The sequence below is a fragment of the Manacus candei genome, unplaced genomic scaffold, assembly GCF_025592945.1.
Source record: "Manacus candei isolate 608988 ecotype Guabito, Panama unplaced genomic scaffold, ASM2559294v1 h1tg000076l, whole genome shotgun sequence".
Lineage (NCBI taxonomy): Eukaryota > Metazoa > Chordata > Aves > Passeriformes > Pipridae > Manacus > Manacus candei.
Genome location: NW_026138124.1, coordinates 9,924,201 through 9,941,003, shown reverse-complemented (window position 1 = coordinate 9,941,003; position 16,803 = coordinate 9,924,201). Strand labels below are relative to the sequence as shown.

At 42.6% G+C, this 16,803-nt stretch overlaps 1 protein-coding gene across 5 annotated transcripts in view; it reads right to left on the bottom strand.

Annotated features, from left to right (window-relative positions):
* Window positions 1-16,803, bottom strand: part of USP32 (ubiquitin specific peptidase 32) — a 67,342-nt gene that overhangs the window by 31,804 nt on the left and 18,735 nt on the right. For all 5 annotated transcript variants that reach the window (XM_051809375.1, XM_051809377.1, XM_051809379.1 and 2 more), the window contains exons 2-5: window positions 15,069-15,196; window positions 9,604-9,709; window positions 8,930-9,048; window positions 5,895-6,054 (exon numbers count right to left, since the gene is read on the bottom strand). In XM_051809375.1, the coding sequence (XP_051665335.1) occupies window positions 5,895-6,054; window positions 8,930-9,048; window positions 9,604-9,709; window positions 15,069-15,196 (513 nt within the window). The remainder of the gene's footprint in view (window positions 1-5,894; window positions 6,055-8,929; window positions 9,049-9,603; window positions 9,710-15,068; window positions 15,197-16,803) is intronic.

The window sequence follows — 16,803 nt, the reverse complement described above, 5'->3', positions numbered from 1 at the left end:
TACATATTTGCTGCTGAACCTCAATGAAGCATGAGAAAGGCAGACTGCACTTAATACCCAAACATGTTGATGTGCACGACCAACTCCATATTCTAAAGAGGTTTTGCATAGATAAAGGATTTTATCTTTTCAAAATATAACCTTATTTTCCCCTCATGCCTGTTCAAATCCCATCAAAAAAAGTGTGAACTAGACTTTCATTCAGATTACTTAAAAAAATGTATCATATAGACAACGTAGTCCAAACCATCAGAACAGACTTTCTGGGCCAAGTAATTTTTTCATTTTTGTTAATTAAATACATTTGAGGTCTCATGGAGATATTACACACCTGTGTAATTTAACCATATACTACCAGTTTACTCCCACCTGCTGTTTTGTGTCTCCCTCATCACTTGTCCATTAGGAATAACCAAAACCTTTCACATCTGTAAATCTGTAAAAATCACGGTCTGTAAAATCATGAACAGCATTTCTTGGTTCAGATCCTTAAGAATTAGACTAATTCTAATTTAGGTGTCAAGTACACCTAAAGCACAGTCTTCATATTGTAAAGGAAGAACAAGCAAACACTTTCAGCCAGAATATGCATCTAGAACTGTAAATCTACTAAAAATGGGTTAATTTAAGACCAGACCGAGTCAGGTGGGATGACAGTGATAAACACTAAAAAAACCCCCCATCCTTCATTTTAATGTCATTCCCATGAATCATCCATCCTCCTTAAATATTCCATAGGTAGCAAGCCATGAATAATCCCCTGTCTTAGAACAAAAATTTCGAAGCATGTTTTCATTTCAGGCCCCATTTATCACAATTCTTCCTAGGCCCAGAACTCACTAAGTATCTCTGGTAATTTTTACCCACCTATTGGTACAATCCTCTCTGGTTCACAGCAGCAGAAACATACCATATTCCCAACATTTTCACTGGGACTGGGCCTGCTTTGCTGGTTCCCAGGATGTCCAGGTGGATCCCCGTCCCCGCCGGCGGCTCCTCATGGCGAGGCAGGAGCAGAGCTGAAGGCCTGACACAAACTCTTGTTTCTGACTAAACCCACTCGTTTGTGGCTTTAAAATCAACCCACAGAACACTCTGGGACCTGGGCACCCAGAGCTGCTTTGCAAGACATAAAATAGCCTGGGAACTAAGAGGATAACAAGGGGCAAAATGCAGCTTAAGTGATGCTTGCTGAGGCTTTTACTTATTGGCCCGGGCTGATGTCACACTTTCATCTTTTTTGCCTTTCCTAATTGAAAAAAAACAAACCCAGGGAGAAGGGAATGTTACAGCCTTGGCCAGGAGAGATCCTTGGGTGCATCAGACACGGCTCTCCAGGTTTCTCTCCAGCAGAACAGGGATTATCAGAGCCTTAAGATGGGAACAGCACAGGAGAGGGGGGAGCAGCACAGCTCCTCTCACAGCACAAGTGTTCACACACTTGGAAAAAGCAGTACAGAAGGAAAGATGCTCTTAAAAGCACCTTTAATAAATCTAAAATCTTCAGAATTGCCTTGTAGATATGACTAAGAGATGGTGTTTCAAGAAGTTGAAGTGGAAAAGCTCCAGAACACGTATTTAACATCCTGACAGGCATTTAAAGGGGAGCAAAGGGAAGGGATCACCTCATTTCACTTTGCTTTTACTCTCCCATCTCCAGCTTCCCACAAAGCCCACAGGTTGACAAACCCAGCTCTGACAGACAAGGCTAATTCCACAGCATTCAGCTCCAATCTTGCTTCAAAAGCTGATTCTTCCATTTCCACCCCCCTGTCTGGTTACCCAGGGCTCCTCTCATTAATTACATTAAAATAGTGATAAATGTCTGTTCTAAAATAGAATTATTATCCTGATTACAGACTGTCCTAACTGCCCCTCAGTAGGCAGGAGCTGGTAGGAAGAGCAGGAGCACTTTGATGAATTTTTCTGACAAGAGAGGAGAGTCTCTTCAATTCAAAGGAGAATTGGGATGTTATTTAATCACAACTCAGTGACACAAGAACTGGGTAACAAAGAAGTACAAATTAAACATTCTGTCAGTTCGAAAGCAGGAACCCCTCTGATAAATGTGACTACTGTCCCCATGGAAAAGGACTGGAAATCTGAGCATCTGAGCCCATTACATGACACTGAGACACACCAAAATGACACATACAAAAGGCAACCAGCACCTACAACCAGCAGGAAAAATACTTCCAGTTAAAGGAAGGAAATCAGTGAGGTCTCACCTGAGTCTGTGTGACAGTAACGTGGGATTTACACCACAGTGCTCTTCAGTGGGATGGGTTAAATATATATTTATACACATCAACCTAAATGTACATGATCATACCATGAAACTGAGAAAATCCAAACTGCTGCTAATTGGTCAGTACTCAAGTGCAAGACAGACTCATATCCCTGAGACTGTTTTTTAGGAGCAAATGTCCAAGACAGACTTAAGTTATTTTGTCAGCTTTCAAATGGAAAGATTCATCTTTCTGATTTAAGTGAGATGGAACAAAATTTGATTAAAAGCAGCAAGTGTGGGCAGTTTCCTGTAACTTTAAAATTTCCTTGCTAATTATGTGTTGAGAAACATAATTCAATACATCTGCAGAGCAAAATAAGTGTTATTTACAGATGAAAAATTAGTATTCCGTTGTTTCCCTGCTAGCTCGGCTCATTAGGCAAATTTAAATGGAGCCACTGATGCTTTGCAATAAAATGGTCTCTGTGACTGAATCGATGGGAATAACTTTCACTATTTTGATCAGGGTGATTTTTCACGTCTCTGACATGTTATTCCAGGAGCTGGATGGAAGCACAGAGTGAGGGAAGGCTGGAAGAGGGTCTGATCCAGGGCCAGGAAATTCCTGATTGCCCCAGCAAGTGTCAACTTTAAAACCTTTCCCTCTTTCCCTGTGTTCTCTGACAGTGTTTGCCTCAGTTTACCACAAACATTATTTCACTTACTGGTTCTTCCAACAGGCATCGACTCTCCAGGGAAAAGCCTTAAATCCCAGCCTTCCTTCAGAGCACAGGAACTGTCACAACAGCTCTCACTGTTTTACTCACTCAGCTGGGTTAAAAATACTCCTGAGCTGAATTTCTCACTCTTTAGATTGACCTGATTAGGCTGAAATTACTCCTAAGTGCTCGAGCACTTATATTTTCCTTACTCTTGCATCTGCTGGATGAGATTCCTGCACTGTCACCAATCACAGGGGAATTGGGGAACATTTCATTTTCTCTGGGGTTCCAAACAGAACTGGCACGTGAGCTTCCCAAACCTGGGCACAACAACCACCCGGGGGTTTTCTGGGAGGCACTGAAAAGTTCCACCCCAGACCTCACATGCACTTGAAGACTCAAACACTCTCGGATGTTTTATGTCAGTTTTCTAACCCTACCCACAGAAAACTTAATTTTTCACTCGGTTCTACCTTCACTCAGGTCAGTAAGTTATCAGTAAAGAAAGAGGGAACTCCATCAATCATTAGTGTGATTTCTCAGTCATCTGCTGCAATATATAGCAAATAGTTGTATAGAGAAAAATAATAGAGAAAAATAATGTATGGGAAATGTATGGGAAATGTATGGGAAATGTATGGGAAATGTATGGGAAATGTATGGGAAATGTATGGGAAATGTATGGGAAATGTATGGGAAAACCCAGAAATATACAGAAATTGAAGAAATTGAAGAAATATATAGGAAATATATCGGAAATATATAGAAAATATATAGAAAATAGTTTATTTTTTTCCCTGAGAACATGAGTTGTGTTGAAATGCCCAAGAGGGACCCAAAATTCTGCAAACATGTTTCCCAAGGCTTTAAAACTCCAACTTCTCCAGCAGAACACATCAGAGAGTGACCACACCACCTGGTTCTTGGACAAGAAAAGTTCAGTATTTCCCCCTGTAACTCAGTTCACAGTGTCAGACCCTGCAACTCACAGGGGGGTGATGAAATTCTTACAAAGCAACTCGATCAGAGAGAGATTAAAAGCAAGGACAGGAAAATATGACTTGAATTTCCAGCCCTAAAAAATGAGGAATTGCAAGATAAGAGAGGCAGAGGGAGGTGATTTCAGGCCTGGCAGCTCAGGGCTGGTGGATGTGCTGAGGCAGAGGCTGATTAAGTAACTGGCAGTCTGTTCTGACAAAGGTTGAGCAATTTGAGATGAGAAGATGAAAAGGGAGAAAAAGTAACTGCAACAGGAGAAACAAATGTGATGGGGGGAACCACCTTTTCTCCAAGAATCAGAACAGGTTTTGCCCTCATTCGTTTTTTCCTAATAAGCTTCTCATCCAGTCTCCTTAACTGTGTTTTTAATTATCACTTCAGCCTTAATTGCTCTAATTCTTGGTTTAAAACTGAAAAAAAAAAATCACTTAGTCTAGAGATTGAAAGTAGAAACACTTTTTTTTGACATAACAACAGAGGAGTGGTTGGGTAGAGTATTACGCTCTTCAGTCTACAGATCATTTCCTTCTTGAATGATGTATTTTGCACATCCAGGTGAGAACACAGTTCAGGGCCTGGCTGCAGATGTAACAGTGACAGGCATATCAAACCCAGAGGAAGTGACAACAACATTAAATAGGAAACAAAATCTATTAAAAACAGTAGCTCTTCAATGTAAAGTGAATTTTTTTCTAGTTATAAACCTCAATTTCAGAATAAACAAACTTTCTGGGGGAAAAAAAGCACAGCAAAAACCATTGGGAAAGTTTCAGTTTCAAAGCATAGAAACCCCAAAATCAAATTAAGCTCCATCCAGAGGCCTGGGGCAAAGCTTTCTTTGAACACTGAGGCTGAAGGACACCTGGCCAGGCTGGGGACAGGGACCATCTCACACTGATCCCACTCGAGATCTTGCCCAGGGCTGAACTCCCCAAAACTCAGAGGGTTGGGGTTTTTCAGCCTCATCTCTCAGAGCTCAGAATATTCAATGCTCTTCTGGAACCTCAGTGCCTCCTGCAGCCTCTTGTGTAATGCAAATAAATTGCCTGTTTATAAACCTCTGACTTTCTGATGCCTTTTCCTTTCAGACGGTCCGAAAACAATTATAATGCTCATTTTTAAAACCAAGAGAAAAAACCTGGATGCTGCTTTATTCAAGTAACCCACCTATTAAAGAGATTAAATGCCACACTCACCCCAACAAAGTCAACCTGTGAGAGCACAGAAAACAGCACCAGATAAATGCCTGCCACCTCCACAACAAACCTCCTTCTCCCAGGAATCCCAGGGATCCCTGGGATGCTTTATTGCAGTGAGTGCTTACAATTGGGCATCAGTTATAATTTATCAGCCTTTTGGTTTTAGATTTAATTTAAAAACCAGCTGTTCCTTCTTTTACAGTAATAGAGACACAAGGAAGCACTTGTTCTTTGGAGATTATTCCTAAATGCAAATCCTGAGGAGGCTCCTCTGTAGTTAATTCAGTTCCCTGCCTGTCTCACATGCCAGGAATGCCACTGATTTTAATGCCCAAGTAAATGAGGAGGTAACAATTATTTCTGAAGCAAGCATTATTTTCTCAACTGTCTCAATAGTTTAATGATCCACTATAAAGACTAAATATAAGACCAGCATTACTGGCAAACCACTTCAGAAAATTAATTACCAAAGAGAAGATACCTTTATTTTTATTTTTTTTTTCCAACCTGCTCAGTAGCAAACCTCTAGTAAAAGTTCTCTTAGAAGTGTTGCAATGGCAGCCTTGATAACTCTTAAAAATAAGAGCCACAGTGTCCTTGGACAGAACAATGTTTTCCATGGGCCAGCACAGAACAAATGGAATTTATCCCCGAGCGGGGAGGTTTAATGACCAAGGGTGGCAGAACAGGAGCTGAAATGTGAAAGGCTGTTGAAGATGTGAATAGGCAGCCCCCTTTACTCACAGTGGGTGACTCCAGCCAGGGTCTGGTAGAAGGTGGGGGTGTCACTGTCATCAGTGAGGGTCACGTAGACGCCCCCCGAGAGCAGCCACCGCGAGAACGTGAAGGCGTCTTTGTTGTGCAGGAGCCAAACCCTGAACTTCTCGTAGTTCACCTTCTCACCCTGCAAGAAACGGCAGAAAAGGGGAGCTGTTTGTCTCTCAGCAGCAGTAAACAGGAACCATCCAGCTGGAGGAAGGAAAATTGGGCCAATCTCCTCAAAAAATAAGGACTGAAATGATTTTGCTCTTTGGAGCTTTGTGCCTGTTTTTCCCTTTCCTTCTGAAGCGCAGCACTGGGAGGGAGATGAACTTCTCTCTGCACTTCAAACACCTACTCAGTGTGGCCTTTGGAAACCTGTGTCCTCTGAAACTCAGGTTAAAGGGACTCAAAGAAAAATGGTTACTTACAATCAAAACAGAGCAGGTTATTCTTATGAATTTCAATTTATTATCACAGGCAAAAGCTCTTACGTGCCAAATAACAGCTGCTATAAAATCATAAACATGCTGTTCTATCTGTGCAGGAATACAAGCACCTAACACAGAAAAATGAGATTTGGGAATAACTAATGCCATGATTAATCACTGCAGTAACATGTCCATTTTTTGACTAAAACCCACTTTGGAGCACACGTGTGACCGTGACATTCCCAGGATCTCCCCCTTCAGTCTCTCCTGCTGGATGCCCCATGGAGCTCCAGGAATACATAAAACCAGCACACTGACAGAATTTCAGTGCTGGAGAGGCTGTTTAAACCATTTTGTTGAATCCTTTCCAAGCTGTGCCAGTGAAACCATTGGGATCAGCAGCCTCATTTCCACAGAACCTACACAACTAACTCAAATGAAAGCAAACCCATTATCAATAGACAAACTCATTATATGGAGATTCCAATCTCCAGGGGAAATAAACAGGGGGCTGCAAAGTGGCAGAGGTTTCAAGTCATTGATTATTTAAACTCCCCTCATATCACAGCCCATTAAACTTCACTGAATTACATCTCTACAGATTCCAACAACTCACATTTGGCCACGGACTGTCTGCAACTGCCAACAGCTGAACATCCAGCACTCCTTGGCCAGGCTGCTCCAGGGGTTCTGCACCAGCACTGCCCAACATTTGCTGCATATTCCCATTGTTCCAGGTCCAGACACTCACCCTTTTCATGCCTCTTTTCCCTACACTAAAGACTGTTACATTTTCCTCCAACAAATCCCAGAATGGTTTGGGTTGGAAGGGACCTTAAAGCCCATCCAGTTCCACTCCTTCCACTAGCCCAGGTTGCTCCAACCTGGCCTTGGACACTTCCAGGGATGGGGCAGCCACAGCTTCTCTGGGCAACCCAGGGCCTCCCCAACCTCACAGTTTCTTTAATTTATTATTCTTCAATTTCTCTAACAGTTTGGATCAAGACACAAGATCATTTTCTCACTACCTGCTCCACTCTTGCCCTCCACTTTTTGCACTGCTCCCTGTAAACACAGAAGGGGCTGTGTCACACTCCAATTGTTCCAATGGATTAGGGAAAAGGACAAGGAAAAGGGACAGAAAAACTTGGGATAGGAGGAACAAAAAAACATTTGAAGCAAGTAGTGTTTACAGTTGAGCCATGATGGGACTGGAGCAACACAGGTATGCCTGAATTTCTTCCCTGTATTTCGGAAACAAAAGGAAAACTCTGATTTATTTTAAAGCTTCTACTTCTAGCTGAGCACATGCAATAATTCTGAAGAGCTGAAGCACCTTTAAACATCATCCTTGAAAGCATCAGCTCACCCTCCCTATGGCAGGAAGGCAGGTCCAGAGCAGGAGCATTAAACCTTCTCACTCTCCAGCACTGACTGAGGGTGATTGTCAGCCCAGTAAATCCTGCTGAGTGGGTTATTTTCATCTGAAAAGAATAATCAATATGCAGCATCTTCTTGAGCAGGAAAATGCTCTGAAGCCAGGCTGATACTCCTCTTCCTGCAAGCCTTCATGAAGTATTTCTGGATTTCTTGGACAGCGTGCAGTTAAACTTGTAGGGGGCAATTCATCACACCATGCACTGCTGGGAAATTATAAATAGGAAATACCAGCGTGGGTCAGGTCCAGAGCTGGACTGCAGTGTCCATCTGAGCTGTGATTCCAGCCAAGACTGAGGAATGTCATCACTGCCTACAAATCCAGCACGATCCCAGGGCCAGATCCAATGAGCCTGGTTCAGGCAAAGCCCAGAACCAAAGTTATCTTCAGTAAGGACAAGAAAATCTGAGGTAATTAAGTGATCTGGTAGCCACAAATAAAGCTCGTGGTCAATCCCTTTGGCAGTGGAATGTACAGTCATGTCTAGATTTTGCTGATCTTAGCCCTCTGATAACAAACAAAGCCACCAAAGCACAAAAGCTGACAAGTCATCAGGATCTCTGGTGTCTAAGAATCATCTGTGAAAATCTACAAGCACCAATCCCCTGTTTTGGAGCAGGACTGCAGCAAAGCCTCATAAAGATCACATCTCCCAAACAACCTGAAGCATAAATAAATGTTGTAGCTCCTGGCAGGAACAGTGAGACAACAGTAATACTATAAAACTGTTATTTTTAAGCACCCACTGCTGGCAGGCATTTTTAAATCCAGGATGCAAATTTTCTCCCCTCTCAGATCCATGTTCCAGATTTCTCCCCTAATTGCAATAAAATGGCCACACTAATGAGTAAGTTCCCACTAGCAATATTAGTATTTAAATGTACCTGATAACATGATTACCCTTGGGAAATGGTATCTTTGAAAGCAGCACAGTAAGTACAGGAGCAGGGAGAATGCCTGCATTTATATAACCAAACTGCTATTCACAGCCACAAAATACCTCTAATATCACAACAGCAAAAACTGGGAGCTTTTACCCAATTTAAACAAGGTCAATTTGCTCCCATATGTGCAGGAGCACGAAAAAGAAACTACTTAAGGTAATTTTTATTTTCTTGGAAATGCAGTAGGGGAAAAGCTGGATGAGATACCTCCGAGAAACATTTCTTGAGTGACTCTGGGACTTTCCCATCAACCACATGCAGCATCTTCTCCATCTCATCACGGACCACATAACTCCCAGATTCATTAGAGAAGAGACTGAAAATATCTGAGGAAACAGAGATGTGTGTCAACAACTATGGCAGTGACATTGGTCAGATTTTAAATTTACAACGGGCTGGGAATGCCAAAGGCTGTGCAAGGACTGAAGGAATAAAAACTCTGGCTGATCCAGTTCCAGCAGAGCTCAAAACAAAGTTCAGGTCAAGATGTCCATTCTCTTTTACCTTTGTCATCAAAAGCAAAATAAATACTATCAAGTCAGATTAACAAAGAAGACAAAACAACACAAGTCAGCAGGCAGATGCTTGCATTTGTTTTGAAAATTATCAAGGCCATCCTCCTTCCCCTGCCCACAGCCAGAGATCCCCAGGCTTTCTGGAGGATCCCAACACTTGGATGACAGCATATATTTCATTTTGATGATTACAGAAAGAAAAATGCACTGAATTTCAAAAATTACAGCTAAAAATGTCTTTATTGGAAAATGTTTGCCCTGGTTACATGCAGGAATAGGGACCACAATTCCTGTTTGCTTTTCAGAAGTGTATTTGCACTCCCTACCCACAATCTTGTTGTTGCTGCTAAAAGTTACACCACTTACATTTTGTTTTCTCTTCCTCTCTGCCTCTTGTGAGTAGAACTAATCCAACTATCAAGTTATTGAAGTGTAGCCCTTTGGATATTCCTCCAAATGAACAGTAGATAACCTAGGAGAGGAAACCAGAGAAGTTAAAACCAAAGGCAGGGCAAACACAGAGGGCAGAAGTAACAGCAACAGCTTAGACTGAGGCTCCATCTCATGTGGGTTTTAGGCTTGTCTCCTCCCAGCCACCTAAACAGGCTTCAAATATTAATTGTTATATTTTTGTAGCTCTTCTGGTACCTATAAAACAGCCTTGCCAGGGTACAGTGAAACACAGGTACTTGTCATGAAGAGCAATGTCAAAAACCACGTCAGAACCCTCCAGTGAAGGCAGCTTCTGGCCTGCTCATGGGGTTATTTCCCCAGACTATTTAGCAGGGAAATGAAGGTGAAATCTCCTCCAGGTTGGGCTTGGATAATCTCAGAACCATCAGGGGGATTGTTGGAGCATCAAGTGTTTCATTGAGGCACTTCCAGGAAGACACAAACAACTGCTGCTTCAGAAAGGTGGGACACACCAAAACCAACAAACCAACCTTCCAGCAGCTCTGCCTGAACTATCCCAACACTGCAGCTGCTGCTGGAGGGATTGCTCCAGTCTAGTGCCCTGCTCTAAGAGCAGGATTTACAACCTGCTTCCAAGAGAAAGCTCTAGAGATCAAGAATTCCACCCAGAAGTTATGGAAGATCCACGGAGCGGCACCTGAAGCCAGCTGAGGAAGGGCTGAAGAACTGACCTTCCCCACGAGAAAGGCTGAAACCTTTCCCAGGAAAAGCCACAGGTCAGGAAGGGCTGAAGAATTCACCTTTCCCAAGAAAAAGGCTGCAGCCTTTCCCAGGAAAAGCCTGGATGCTGCAGGCTCAGTGCCCCATCAGCACCTGAGCAGTGACTCAACACTGATCCACGAGACATGAAGTCACTCTGCTGTTTTAGGACAGACAGCAACTCCTTCCAGCAAACAAGAATTACCAACTCACTTGTTGCAATTCATCACCTTGGCTTTAATTCTCCAGAGTGGACACGAAAATACATGTGCTGTACTGCTCCTCCAACACAGGCTCCTCCTGCAATCCCAAATCTACTCCTACAGACACCAGCACTCCATCAGGATCCCAAGACAGGGATCTCCAGCAGGTATTAGAATTTAAAGCAGTCAGAACTTATCTGTTATTCTTACACTTCTTATTTCAGCGTGTCTTATAAATTGATTTTCTTACAGGTATCACAGGGAGCATCTGAGAATAAGGAGAAAGGATCCAGTCTGGCTGATGAGGAACTACTGGGAAAGAGCAGAACTAAGGGATTTCTCACTGCTCGTGGTTTGGACAGCAGCCTTTATTTGCTGAACTTATTTATTAAATAGGACTTTTTCAGAGGGGAAGACAAAGGACCAGAGATCAATTCCTACTAGGAAGAGTGTTGTATTTTAAACAGTGTTTACTTTGCTTGCATCTGAATTACAATCTAAATAAACAGTACTAAAACCAGGATGTGTACTGGGGTTTTTTTAATGTACTGATTTTTTCACTTTTCTCCAGTAAAGCCTTGAGAATATTCCTTACATAACAATTTAGCCAAATACCAATAGCAGATTCAGAATTATTGAGGACAGATTCAATATTTCATGTGAACCTTTTACACTTCTAAACCAAAATACAACAAAATGCTGCCACAAAAGGTTTAATTACCTTAAAACAAGCAGCTGAACACTGGAAATGGACGTGAGAGAAAATAAAATCTTCCTGCATTGTTAAAAACAGGAGCTTTTGAGGTCATCTGCTGACCACTATTTGGTATTAATAAAGGAAAATTTAGCTTCCTTGGTAGTTTAATCACTTCAATAATGTAAATCACTAAGTGACACTTTTCAGAGACAGCTCTGAGTGAAGGTGGAACAAAACCAGCAGCACTGAGAGGAAACCTCTGTGAGCAGCTGCAGTGACATCACTGGGAGGGCTGAACCTGCAGCTTTTCCTGTTAAAAAGGCAGAAGAAGACAACTGAAAATTCCCAAAGAATATATTATATGGCTGCTAACTTCCACACCTGCAAGGGTGGCATGTGTCACCTCTGAGACTCTTCAGGATGATGGCGTGAGGTTCAAAACTGAGCGTCAGAAACGTCTGATGACAAAGCTCAGACTGAGCTGTGCTTCCTCGAGGACCTGATGAGTTGGGATTCAACAAGAGCTTCTCAACTAGACTAAGAAGAAAGCTCCTGGAACCCAAACCCCTCTTTCTATCCCCTCTTTCCCCCCAAGCCCAGTGCTGAATCCTCAAGGCCAGGCTGGTCAGAGCGCCGTGAGTCACTGCACTATCACAGGGGTGGTTTCCACTGCAAGGCAAAACTAAGCCAGGACTGGGAGTGACCAAACAAAACCAGTCCTGGGCTGTCAAGGGCACTGGTTAGACCTGGCCAAGCCCCACAGTGCTGTGGTGGCAAGGAGGAGATAAGGGAACACCTAACCCAGAGTGGCTACACCAGATCTACCACTGCTCTGCAGACTCCCTGGAGAAACCTGCAGAAAATCCTCTCCTGGTCCAACCCATCCAGCCCCTTCCCACTGTTATCCACTTAAAACTATTAAAATATGTCTGCAGGCACATCAGTGTAAATGAGACCAATAACAGAGGAGGATTTAATCCTCCAGCAAACATTCTGCAGAGCCTCAGACCCATCCCACTCTCAGACAGCTCTGCCCAAGCACAGTCATTTCCACAGGGTGCTCAGCTCATCCTCTTCTATTACTACAGTTTAATCCCTTTCCAAATGCTTGAAGGGCTAAATTATTAAAACTAAATTTGGGCTTTATTTGGGCACAGGGATTGTATGGGCTTCACGGCAGAGACTTGAATTCCACACTTTTTATGGCTAATTATTCTGTTTTCACAAGGTGCCTTCAAGGCTACACAGCCCATGTGGGCATTTTACCTTTATATTACACACTGGAATCACTGCTTTTTTAAAATATGCAGTTAAAACATCCCCTCACTTCTGTTGAACTTTGTACATCTCAGTTATGGTAACAGCTGAATGCCAAATATTACATCTATGCATTATTTCAGTGCATTGTCTGCTCCTGATACAAACACAGAAAAGGAATTCTATGAGAATGCCCAGTGTATCTGTATCTAATATATGTAATTATGACCATGGGCAGCTGGCATTGCTTTGAGTTTAGCTGCTTAACCATTCCTTGGGAAGAGTTTATAAACACTGAGTGGTCACAGAACAATATATAAGACAAATTAGTGTGCATGCCTAGAGAAGGGGCTCCACAATTTTTCACATTAATGTGCTATTTGAGAAAACTGTAGCAATATGCACCATGAAAATATGATGCAATTTTCCAAAATTACTTAATACTGTTGCAGCTTTACTTAAAATAGCCACACCCAGGCTATCAGAGCAATTTACATTTCGCAATGTAAAATTCAGGACAATGACATGGTACAAAGTAATGCTTTTTTGTAAGATCTGAGTCTGCCAGCTTATTTTTCATGAAGAGTATAAAGAGATGGTTCTTTTCTGCTCAAAAGCAGCCTCAGCCTATCCAAGCAGTTCCCTTTGGGTCCCAATCCCTGGCCCTGTGCCCATGAGCTCCAGTAAAGGCTGTGGGGGAGCAGGAGATGCTCAAGACGTTCTCCTGGCTCCTTTCTCCAGAGTATAAAATGTCCTGGATTCACTCCTGATTTTATCCTTCTGACCCCTCTCCTCTCCCAGTCCTTGGGAAGTGTGTGTTCCTGTTCTGGCAGCCCCCTCAGTGTGTCCCTCCTGTCCCTGCTGGCATCATCCCTCTCCTCCTTGCCTTTCTGGGGCTGCAGCTTGGGAACCAGTGAGTCACATTTGGAGAAGAAGCTGCACTGACACTCAGCTCCTCAGTCAGGATCACTGAATGCTGTGCACAAACCACCTCACAATCATAATGTGGGTATTTAGAACAGATATCATCTCATGAGTCACTGAAATGACTGCACTGGCCAAAGTTAGGAGCTCCTTTCTCAACGCTGTTCTCCTTCACAGCCTAAAATAGAAAACTATGAAGAAAAAGCCTTCTTGAAACATCATCATCATCATGATTCTGTCCTTCCACCTCCTCTGCACAACACTTCTACTATCAAGGTGCCCACAACTGCAGATGGTGATTCCATTATTTCCCTGCATTTAAAACCAAAAGCTGTTCATGGTTCTCCCCACCTGCAGTTAACACAGACACAGCACAGCTCTTCAGTCCATTTTATTATCATCCCCAACTCCATTTGCCAAGAGATCTTTGGAGAACACTCCTGTCCTGAACATGTAAATAATGGTTTGTGTGTGTGACAATCATGCAAACTGCCGACCAGAGTTCCCCTGGTTTCAGTTCCCTGTTCTGTGTTCCTGCTGCACAACTCCTGTGTTTTTAATTTAACAAATTCCTGAAGGCCCATCACTACTCAGACATGAATAACTATTACTCAGAACATGCAGAGCAGCCAGCCCAGCAACCTGAGGCTCCAAATGATCTATTTTAATGACTGAAAGACTCAAAACCCAGAGCAAGGTCTTTAGCTGCCTGATGGCTTTGCCTGCCTCTCCCCATCCTGCAGCCAGCGTTTACAAAGCACCCCTTTTCAGTATGAGCAGAATCAACCCCAAATTTTGTCCAAATGTACAGTATTCAAGCTCCCAGATATGACCCTGCATTGCCTGAGCCTGACAAGTACCATCATTGGCACTGGAATTTTGAGATGAGTTCTGATGAGATGCCATCAAAAACCAATTATGACTCTTCCATTAATTTTATTTCGCCACCTGGAAACCCAAGAACTGCTGTATAACCATGATGAGTGTTAAAGGACAGAACCATCACCAAAATTGTGTCTTTAAGGACAGATTTTTAAAAAATAAAATAGAGAGCAGCCAGCAGACAGGTGAAAACCCAGAACCTCTATTTGTGACTAAATCAGTAATTTAATCCTTAATATTGACATAAAAGGGACACAATAGTACAAGCTAATATAAAATGCTGAGAATTTTGTTATGAATTATTTCAAATCAATTGTATGCAATTGATTTTTTTGTTTGTTTAGTTTTATGGGCTACCAACAGTCAAAGAACCCAGAAAACACCCTCAGAAATTAATACTGAAGAGAGGTTTTAACCCACGGGCAAATCAGATCCCTCCTTTTAATTCCCTTGTGTTCACACACGTTGCAAATTTTCCTGGGAAGCCTGAAACACCCCCACAGAACCCAAACTGTTTACAGAAGCCAGTAGTATCATCCTCTCTGTCAACACTTAGGGAAAAACCAGGAAAAAATGGAAAGAAATTCAATTAGTTCCTGGGCCTGTAGAAGCACATCTGTGTGTGCACACCCACAGCTCCACGTGATCCACTGCATTTGGCTTCCCAAATGGAAAAGAGCAGGTTCAGAGCTCACCTCAGCAACTTTTGGAGGGACTCCATCACCAAGAACTTCCCTGATGAAGCACTGCTGGGTCATATAATAGGAGAGGCCACAAGTCCTCTTGAAAGCATCTTTCAGCCTCTTCAGCTCTATGTCTGTAACTGTTGAGTGAGAACAGAGGGGGGGAAAAAAACCCAGTCAATAAAGGTGTTAGAGAAAGGTAACAGCTTAAGGAATCCCAGAATTCTGTATGCCTTACATTTACCTTTCCAATAAAGAGACACAAAGAAATTAAATGCATGATTTCACCTAAATAATGGGGAAATGTGACTACTGGAAAATGAGATCTAATAATCTAATCTTGCTTGAAAAGAGAGAAGGGAAGCAGACCTATAGTTAACATCAGTGTGAACACCAGTTCACTGCCTAAGTTTTCTGACTTCAATGGTGTATTATAATTTGTTCTAAATTCAGCCCCATTATTGTCACACAAAGGAAAATGAGCCAGTTTTATGATCAGTTTTACATTGCATGCAAGCCAGAGAAATTATCTGCAACCAACAGTGGTGAATGTTAAGAGCAGCTCCAACAGCATCTTTCAAGCAGCTTCATCCTGTAAAGTCTGATTTTCTGTATTCAAAAAATAAAATACCTCCCCACCACTACATGCTCATGAGGCATGATTCAGGAGGGATAAAACTTGGGACTACACGGAATTCTTCACCTAAGATTCCCTTGCACAGCCAAAATCTGCCTGCCAGCTCCTCCTGCCCAGGCTTGTCCACAGCTGTAAAGGTGGAAAACCTGCTGCCATCCCATCCATGCCTGGGTTGGGAGCTTCCTGGAAAGCAGGAAGCCCTCAAGAACTTTACAGGCACAAGGCAACTTTCTAACAAAGTGTTTGAGAAGGGAAGTATCTCGTGGAACAAAACAAGGCCTTTGTCCAAAGCCAAGCTTCAGGAATAGCACAGCTTGGCCCAGAGCCCCCTGGAAGTCCCCACGTGGTGCAGGGGGGAGTTATTTCTCCTCCAGGAGCTGCAGAAGTGATGCTGCACATGGGAGCTGTGCCACTGTATTTATAGTAAGGCATTTTCCTAACCCTGATATCACGAGCCAGACAGAATCAACACTGACATGGCCAAAGGCTTGTCAGGGCTTTTTGTCAGCCAAAATAAAACAGAACCCTCGAGGGCTTAATCCAGCCCTCAGTAAAACTTCTGCATTTCACTTAATTCATTCATCAAAAGAAAAATCAATCCTTAAAAGTAAATCACATTAAAACATTCCTCCCTGATTTTAATCCTTGTCAACACCAAAACAGACCATTGGCTCCACTTAACAATTGTGTGTAACACCAGAAATTGGGTTATGTTTCTGCTCGAGTTTTATTACAGATTCTGGGGACTTCTGACCAGGATAAAGAAATAAAATCAAAGCAGCTAAGAAATAAACCTCCAGTGTGACCCACACAGCAGCAGAGCTATCAATTAGCACAGTGATGAGTAGCATTATCACAGATCTTGTTTTACTAAACCAAGCACGCTTTAATTACCTGGCAGAAGAATGTTGGGATAACGCTGTTACCTGGCTCATGTGGTGTTTAAATCTCACTATTTCATAACAACATCTGTCCAGAGAGGCATTGGCTGTGCCTGTGCCTTTACATGTGATGCTTTAATGAGCACTCAAAGAAGAAAGAACTGAAGTGCTTCACCTCCTCTCACCTCTGATGCAGAGCAGAACTACAGAACATTTCCAGCCAACAGGG